Here is a 9,076-nt window from a genome sequence, read left to right on the forward strand (position 1 = left end):
AGAATCATCATTTCCAGAACTTAAAATCTTCATCTAGGTAGGTGAAATGTCCCTGTCATTAAATTTGTACTGCAACTTCTGGTTGTTTTAATGCCATGTGACATGTCTCTTGAAACTCATCAATTCATCTCACAAGGGTAATCACTGTACTCATCAATTTCACGGTGTTCTTCACTCGTCCGAATACAACTAAAGTTTGATTGGAAAGATAATAATCTAGAACTTCAACTTCCAACTCTTTCTCACAAGGAAAAGCAAAAGCTATTGAATGCATTCATAGCTTTGATATAAAATGATAATGCTCTTGTGGAATTATTCAGGCTCTTTCGAATGCTTACGAGATGTTATTTTATAGAAGTCGATCACAGGAGCCCTTACTTAAACGATTTTGGGATTTTGATATCTTAACTTCTTTGAATAAACCATCAGTACATATCTATTGAATAAAAGTATCTTAAAACATTTGTAAACATGTATAGCAAAAACTCTTTCACTTCCCAAGAGTAGTAATGTCATTCTTTTTCTTAATAGATGGAGTACAACATATCAATCGATCGATGGATCTACCATGGCTCAATCCTAAATTAGTAGGAGAGAGTCCATTCTATACACTCAAAATTAAGATCAAAATACTACAACAAGTTTTCTCTTCCAAAAGAATTTTATCTATCTTTACTATTAGTCCAATGGATTTAACCAACACTCCTGAGGCTTGTACCTGTTCCTCACAGTATCCTGGCAATAATTATAAACCACAAAGTTTCTCTGCACCCAAGCATAATCAATCTTCTGTTTGCTTGACAAGTGCCAAGTACTGTACTGATCCCACCAGCGCTGTGTGGCGGTGGAAACACAAGCAGGGTAAGGATTTTTCCATTGACAAGCATCAATAGTAAAATCCTCATAAGATGCTACAAATGGTGCATTTTTCCAGTTTATCTTGTCCAAACCTCCTCTAGTAGCCCAATTATCTGCGTTCCATATGCTAGAAAACACGTACATTGGCCTCTGGGCTGGAAAGAAATTGTTTGTGTGATTCGCGTTCTTGTATACCCTTATCGGTACCTTGTCCACAAAAAACCTGCATTTACAAGAATGCAGATTGAGTCATCAACTATGTCTAAATCTTAAATCGGTTGTGCTCAACTTTATGAATATTCTATATCCATTTCATTATGTTCAAATCTATTTCACGAGAATCTTGATGTTAGTTGTAATTGTAAATGGATGTTCTCTCATCAAACAATACTTTCTCATGTAAATCTCTTTATCAAAAAATTGTTACCATAGAGTTGTGGAACCCATATATATGATTAGTGAAACAACAATTATCACCGAGCGATGTGGTGGATGGTTGAAATCCCTCCGCTCTTATTCCTGAGCAGCGACGGAGCTACTCTGGTCTAGAGGGTGTCAATTGACAACCTTTGCTGGAAAATTCCACTACGTAGATAGGTAAAAAAAAAAAAAAAAAATTGTACGTGTATTATATATTGAAATCCCCTTTGATTTTCTGTGTAACTTTTTTTTTATATATATATTTTGACCTGCCTTATTAAAAATACTGAAATGATAAAATACTGAAATGATCCATATGTCTTAGATTTGAACCTTAGGAATGAGAATACTTCAATATAAAACTTTTACCCCTTAATGGACCTACCTGGCATACCGATGCAAATGAACCAATAAATTTCAAATATCGAATGGTTAAACAGAAAAAAGATGAAATGAAAAAAGGACTTACACAATTTGGTGAGAGTTCCAAAGAATGGAATAGGTATGGAAGTCAAGAGTAGGATCAAACCAGAGTTGATGCCTCATCTCACGTCCACCACTCCCATTATTGTACACATTTGTCTGAATAAGGTAAGGTTGTCCTGTTCTGTTTCCCAAGAATTCCAAATCTATCTCATCTCTCAATGGCCCTGCCTCTACTTCCGAGCACATCTGCACCCAATGTGGGAAAAAAAAAAAATCCCCATTACACTATTGCCAAAATTCCCATAACAATAAGGGCCCGTTTGGCCATGAAATTTTTTCCGGAAAACATTTTCACTTTATTCGGAAATCAACGTTTGGCCATGGAAATTCCAAATACAACTCTCCAAGTTGTATTTGGAATTTGGAAAACACCAAAAAACTTATTTTCACTTTCAACACATTCAAACAACCACATTCTTTGCAAAAACTATAACCAAACACAACTCCAACTCCAAAATACCAAATAAAGTGAAAAATATTTGGTTTTCATGGCCATCCAAAATACCAAATAAAGTGATTAATGGCCAAACGCCTACTAAATATGCACAAAATTTTCAGACTTTTTTCTTCTAAACTTACATAAAATGCTGTCACAACACCAGCAGAGTCACCTCCTACCAATTTCAACTTTGTGCTAAACCAACCAAATCTATAGCTCTGCTTAGTCATAAACCCGCAATCTAACACACCAAGAACATGAACATTAAGAAAAATGTAACAAATAAATAAAAATGCATTTGAATTCTTGGAGTTTAATCACCTGATACTTGGTCTAATGTAAGATACCAGATCTGTCCATCTTGAGAAGTCTTGAAATGAGTACCAGGACAACTTTTACTGAAGTTCTCTTCAAATGCACCTTTGAGTTGAGCATGTGATGATGAAAAAAGGGTAGCTAAAAGTGCTAAAATTAAAAGAAGATCAAAAATTGAAGAAGCATTTCTCTCCATGTTTTTTCTTTTTTCTTTTTTTGAATGAAGCTCTTCTTGGAAGAGAGCTTGATGAGAAGTGAGAAGATAGGCTTCTAAGCTGGATCTTTTAGGAATGATGACGTTTTATATTTAATTCTACGCGGCTTGTGACCTTGGTAATGGTGATGGCAAAAATGGAAATGACAATCTTTTGCTCATTTTTATTTACTCCTCTATCTTTTAACCTCGAGAGACGAAATGAGGTTAGGATATACTCCCATATATGGCCAAAAAAGAATGGACAAAAAGCTCTTTTTGCTAACAATTCTAGAGTCTAGACAATAAAAACTCCAACTCATTTGAGAATATTTTTCTATTTGCACTAGAAAAATATTTCAAAATTGAGAAACACCATATTTTTGGAAACTTGATCCAAAATGGCTTTTAGAAACCAAACAATTCAATTGTAGATCTAACAATACAAATAGCGTTGGTCAAGCTGTCAAGATTTGCTTATTTTGAAAAATATTTTATGTCAAAATTAGTTTTGGTGAATAGCAGTTGTAATTGACTAAACAATTTGACAACATTAGAGCTGTGATTAGTTTTGATCAAAGTTCCAAAAGTACTTCGGGTGAAAAACTACTTTTTTCATCTTCTACCATTACTCAAAAACTCCAATTTTTTCATAAAAGCTCTCGAAATACTTCTATTCTCTAAAATAATACATTCTTTTAAAGAAAATAAACACTTATTTTTCTGAAGCTTTGATCAAACAGGTGGAATATTAATATAACTAACTAGAGAAAAAAAAACTAAAAGAAGGAAATAATGTGCATGATTCTTCTAGTAATAAGTTAATGTTAGTAAATCTTTAGAGGTGACGAATACTCTACTCAATGTTTCAAATTTTAAAAGTGAGGAATTTAGGGATTGATTCCGAATAGCACACTGCACACATATCCAGAAAGACCTGCAGCAAGCATGAGCCATGCAATTAAAGAATAGCACGAAGAGAGTGAGAGGGTATCCATACCGCCTATTACCAACTGATTTTGGTGACACAAAATAAAAGTGGGGACTGTGGGGTCTAAGGTGCTTTTATAATATCGCAATATGGCTCCTTTTGAATGGTCTTATTATATAAAGGCTCCTTGGATTTGACAAACTGGATTTTGTTAAACCCCTTCTCCTTGTTATTTACTCTCTTCGTCTCAATTTATGTGATACTGTTTAATTTGACACAATGTTTAAAGAGAAGAAAGATATTTAAAACTTATGATCTAAAACAAATTTTATATATTTGTGTGACCGCTCATTATGGGTAAAAAAAGAAATTTTAAAGTTCAACTATTTCTAATTATAAAAATATGACATTTATTTTGGGACGAATTAGAATAGAAAGGGTGCCACGTAAAATTGCGACCGAGGGAGTGTACACTTTTTATTTTCATGAAAGAAAAAACATCAAGTAGATGAAAGGGCCAACAATAGCCTTAAATTAAGGGGTCAATAAAGCATGGTTATTGTTGAAGTAATCATTTGACTTTACTGTTGTGGATCTCCAAAATTACATATATTAACTTTTAGGCACTTTGCACTTTTTAATTACATCAGTTAATTCAATTTAGGGAAGAAGTGCTAGCTGTTGCTGGGGAACATTTTTCACTTCTTGTTTTGATTACCCGTTTGCCACAAAATCAACACTAGTAACTCATTTTGAGAGTACACTAAATTAATTCTTGTCGAAGTGAATACGAAAAAGCAGATAGGAATCTCTTTATTAACAATTCCCTCAATCTTGCTTAGATCTTGCATCTTAAGCATTTTAACGTCATTGGTTGGGAAGCATTTTCTGCCACATAAATTCCGTATTATAACGTTATTCGAATTGCTTACTCATCCCAACATGAGTACGTGACAGGATTTCCCGCTGCATTTATGCTTAATGTCTTAAAATTAGTTTTATATGATTACAATTAAATGAGCAGGAAGCCAGAAATAAGACTAATTAAAGAGGCTTATAAGATGCTTTCTCCTAATAAAGAGTTAATAAATCCTAAAGGTAAAGTTCAAATTTGTGACGGGACATTTATAGGGATTGATTCCAATATTACAGACCCCAAAGACCGACAAGTTGGAAGATAACATTTTTCAGAAGAATGGGTCAGTAACCTTAAATCAAGGGACTAATAATGCTTGGTACTTGTCAAATAGTGCATCAAATTTTGACTTTACCCATGGATCTCAATGATTACACATATAAACTAAACTTTACAGTCTATTTACATTTTATATTGTTTAGCTAAAGAGTGAATTCTAAAGAGTGAATTCTATTATTATGGGAAGAAGAGCTGAGTGCAGGTGCTGGTTGCTGGGAAGGAAGTTGAAGGATTTAATAGAAAATATGATAAGGAGAAAAAAATAAATGATATGGGATCTTCACAATTATTCTTTTCTCAAGATATATATAATATATGTGAGGCCTAATATGGGCCTTTTCTCTTTCAGCTCTACATGGTCTTTGAGTGCATTTTTTTCCGCGGATTGCGCTTCTTTTGGGGTGGTCTTTAATTTTTTCCCCTTAAATTGCTGGTCTTTAATTTTTATCATTCGCTTAAAAAAATAGCCGAAATTACTCCGAGGTTCTGGATTCAAACCCCCACTCAATAATAATAAAAAAATCTCAAGGCAAGGCTTTTGCAAAAAATCTGCTTTATACGGCATACTTTGCCTTAAGGCATAACTAAAAGTCTGCCCGAGAAGATAGACTTTGCCTTAAGGTATAATTAACAAGGCAAAATCTGCCGTCTCCGGTATAAGTTCTATGTAACTTCGCCCCAATAAGCAACCTCTGAGTATTTTCAACCACCTCCATAAGCGAAGGATAAAAATTAAAGACCACTCCATACGAAGGGCAATCGTGCAAATTGCCCCTTTGAGTGAGCTATATATGCTCTCTTCTATCATTTTCTTGTGTTGTTGCATGCTCACTGTGTTGCCTTCTCCTTTTCCATTTTTATAGATTTATATGCATTAAATATTGTTTGCTCCAAGATTAAGTCCACTCCTAAGTTGAGATTGACTTTCAATTTTAAATTTCCTAGTCAGGAAAGGAATCACAAATGTCAAACATGAATTCTTGAAATGAAAGGCAGAGGCTCATTAGCCATGAAGCTGAACTGATTGAAAGTGACTAGCAATTTATGAAGCATAGTAAATAATTATTTGTAATACGAGTCCATTGTAAGCAAGATTTATAAAGTGTTTATGCGGTCACATGGATTCATTAGTGACTCACGTGCTAAAACTGTCCTGATCCCTCTCTTTTTTTCTTCTTCTTTTTTGAAAATTCGAACTGCAAATCTGAAGTGTCGATTCTTGTCGAACACAAATAACTAGAAAAAGTAACTTTTGTTGTCAAACTAAAATAATATTTACAGTATTTACACTATAAAACTAACAAGATTTACATTTTGTAAAGCATGCTAATACAGAGAACATTAACACTGGACTTGAACACAAGCTCAGAACTTGAATTGTATTTGAACCTTGAGATTAATTAATTTCAATACCTTTCTACCTTGTGGAAGGAGACCTTGAAATTGCGCTTGTACTTGTATTCCATGCATTAACTAGACTAGCTGAGCTAGTTGGCCAATCTAAGCTCATCTAAATTTTCTTTGGGATTTTACACGGTAAAGCTATCTATTAAAATACTAGCCGAAAAATATGCTATATAAATATTGGGTCATTTGCACGTTTACCTTATTTTGTGCCGGTCTTTAATTTTTGGCCCTTATAGGAGTATTAAACAATTTTTTTGCGGAGCATAAATTTATCTTTTGGCATCATAATATCCTACAATTTCAGCCCCGCGCCTTAAAACTATGTATAAGTTTGATTTTGAAAAACAAAAATTAAAAATCAGCCCATTTGAAAGGAAAACCGTGCAATTTCTTCATAAATATTCGGGCAATTCGCAAGATTGGCCTTCCTTTGGGAGGGTCTTTAGTTTTTGCCCCTCAAAATATTGGTCTTTAATTTTTGCCCTTCGCGTTGCAATCCCGAGCGACAGAAATCCGGGGTTCGAATCCCGCTCAGCATAAATTAAAAAAAAAAAAAAATCACAAGGCAAGGGTTAGGTAAATGCGTGCATCTTTGACCACATACACTTTAGCTTAATCAATCAAAGTATCGCATCTTTGATACTTATCATCTTATGGGCAGACTTTTAGTTAAGGCTTAACTAAAAGTCTGCCCATATGGTAGAGTTTTTCCTTAAGAAATCGTCTAGTTATGCCTTATGGGGCAGACTTTTAATTAAGGCATAACTAAAAGTATGCCCCTACGGTGAAACTTTTCCTTAAGGCATAAACTTTGTCTTATAAGGCGGAACTTAAGTTATGTCCGGGTTAAGAGCATAAGGCATAACTAAGATGCCTACAATCGCGAAACTTTTTCTTAAGGCATAACTAAAAGTTTGCCTTATACACAAGAAAGTTTTATGTCTTAAGAAAAGTTATGCCTTATAGAACATACTTTTAATTATCGCTAACTAAAAATACGCCCCATAAGGCATAACTAAACGATGTCTTAAGGAAAAGTTATACTATATGTTTTTTAGTTAAGGCTTAACTAAAAATCCGCCCCCAAGGTATAAGTATGTATCCGACAAAAACTTCGATTATTCCTTAACAAGTATACGTATGGTGTCCGTATACACGCGACCCAACCCTTGTCGTGCAATTTTTTTTAAATTTATGTATGAGTAGGGGTTCGAACCCAGAACCTTAGGTATAAGGCCATTTTTTAAGCGAAGGACAAAACTTAAAACCACAAATATGAGGGGTAACATTTAAAGACCACCCCAAAAGAAGGGCAATCTGCGCAATTTTTTCTTTTGGTGGTTTGGTTTAGGTTCAAAATGTTTATAGAATTGGCCTCTTGGTGAGCTTTTACAAACTAGCCATCTATTACAAATTTGTCCCCCTAGAAAATGCTCGGAACTCTCTGCAGTTTTCTTCCCAATTGAAACGATTTCTGTTTGCACCATAACTCAAATGACCATTGCCTCAAGAGCTCTCTTTCTCTTCCACAAATCAATCACAATAGCAAGCACTCTAACAAAACCAAAGCCCCAAGATTGGAGAATTCAATTCGAACAAACCCAATTAGTTTCCCAAATTTCATCTATTCTCTTACAAAGACAAACAAATCATTGGCCTTCACTTCTCAAGAACCTCAAACTCTCTTCCTCACAACAATTAACTCCATCTCTCTTCCTTCAAATACTCCACAACACCAAAACTAACCCACAGGTCTCTCTACACTTCTTTCAGTATGCAAAAAACAATCTTGAATTCCAACCTGATGTTAAAGTTCTTTGTAAACTTGTATATATACTTCTCGGGTCAGGACTATCCAAACCCGCAAAACCCATATTGGATTCTCTCATTCAAACATACCCACCACCCCAAATTGTTGGTTTCTTGATTCAATCATTGAATGTTGCTGAAATTGACACTCAGTCTTTAGTGTTGAGCTCGGTTCTTGAATGTTATTGCAATAAAGGTTTGTTCTTGGAAGCTCTTCAGGTTTATCAAATAGTTAGAGAATATGGTTGTTTGTTGTCTATTAATTGTTGTAATACTTTGCTTAAGTTGCTGTTTAGTAAGAATGAGTTAAGACTGGCTTGGTGTTATTGTGGTTGTATTATTCGTAATGGGGTTCAGGAGAATGTGGTTACATGGTCTTTAATTGCTCAGATGCTGTGTAAAGATGGGAAATTTGAGAAAATTGTTGCTATTCTTGAAAAGGGTGTATGTAGTCCTGTTATGTATAACTTACTGATAGATTGTTACTCTGAGAGAGGGGATTTTGAAGCTGCATTTGGTTATTTAAATGAGATGTATAGGAAATGTATTGATCCCAGTTTTAGTACTTTTAGCTCAATTCTTGATGGTGCTTGCAAATATCAAAACGCCGAAGTGATTGAATCGATGATGAGTTCCATGGTGGAAAAAGGATATCTCCCGAATGTTGTGACACCTGACTATGATTCTGTGATTCGAAAGTTCTCTGATATCGGAAAAACATATGCAGCGGAATTGTTTTTCAGGGAAGCTTCTGAAAAAGGGATTAAGCTACAAGACAATACTTACGGCTCTATGCTAAAGGCATTCTCCAAGGAGGGTAGAGCTAAGGATGCTATTTGGATGTACAACATTATACTTGAGAGAAAAATTTGCATCAGTGACAAATGTTATAGTGCCTTCATGAGTGTCCTATGCAATGAAAATCCATCAGAGGAAGTTAGCAGTTTGTTGAAAGACTTGATAGGAAGAGGATTCGTTCCTCCCAAATCTCAAGTGTCTATGTTTATAGTTTCTCAGGGGAAA

At 34.7% G+C, this 9,076-nt stretch overlaps 3 protein-coding genes across 3 annotated transcripts in view; 1 reads left to right on the forward strand and 2 right to left on the reverse strand.

The window, feature by feature from the left end:
- Positions 1-9,076, reverse strand: part of LOC132046306 (uncharacterized) — a 59,510-nt gene that overhangs the window by 12,995 nt on the left and 37,439 nt on the right. The gene's annotated exons all lie outside the window — the stretch shown is intronic.
- Positions 475-2,798, reverse strand: LOC132046303 (probable xyloglucan endotransglucosylase/hydrolase protein 8). The gene is made up of 4 exons (XM_059436888.1): positions 2,525-2,798; positions 2,344-2,444; positions 1,748-1,950; positions 475-1,081 (listed from the first exon to the last, which is right to left on the reverse strand). The coding sequence occupies exons 1-4, from the start codon at positions 2,712-2,714 to the stop codon at positions 679-681; spliced, it is 897 nt and encodes a 298-aa protein (XP_059292871.1). The 5' UTR covers positions 2,715-2,798; the 3' UTR covers positions 475-678.
- The window catches only part of LOC132047799 (pentatricopeptide repeat-containing protein At4g21170), an 8,785-nt gene continuing 7,447 nt past the window's right edge, over positions 7,739-9,076 (forward strand). Inside the window, exon 1 of the mRNA XM_059438783.1 lies at positions 7,739-9,046. Within this exon, the coding sequence (XP_059294766.1) occupies positions 7,739-9,046 (1,308 nt within the window). The remainder of the gene's footprint in view (positions 9,047-9,076) is intronic.

This window comes from Lycium ferocissimum, chromosome 2, assembly GCF_029784015.1.
Source record: "Lycium ferocissimum isolate CSIRO_LF1 chromosome 2, AGI_CSIRO_Lferr_CH_V1, whole genome shotgun sequence".
Taxonomy (NCBI): Eukaryota; Viridiplantae; Streptophyta; class Magnoliopsida; order Solanales; family Solanaceae; genus Lycium; species Lycium ferocissimum.

What these genes read in the sequence shown, in the direction of transcription:
- LOC132046303 (XM_059436888.1), bottom strand. Translation starts at nt 2,714, where the DNA reads ATGGAGAGAAATGCTTCTTCAATTTTTGATCTTCTTTTAATTTTAGCA. An exon ending in TACATTAGACCAAGTATCAG is followed by an intron (nt 2,445 to 2,524) that starts GTGATTAAACTC and finishes TTGGTGTGTTAG; the next exon opens with ATTGCGGGTTTATGACTAAG. An exon ending in GTGTTGTGACAGCATTTTAT is followed by an intron (nt 1,951 to 2,343) that starts GTAAGTTTAGAA and finishes CATTGGGTGCAG; the next exon opens with ATGTGCTCGGAAGTAGAGGC.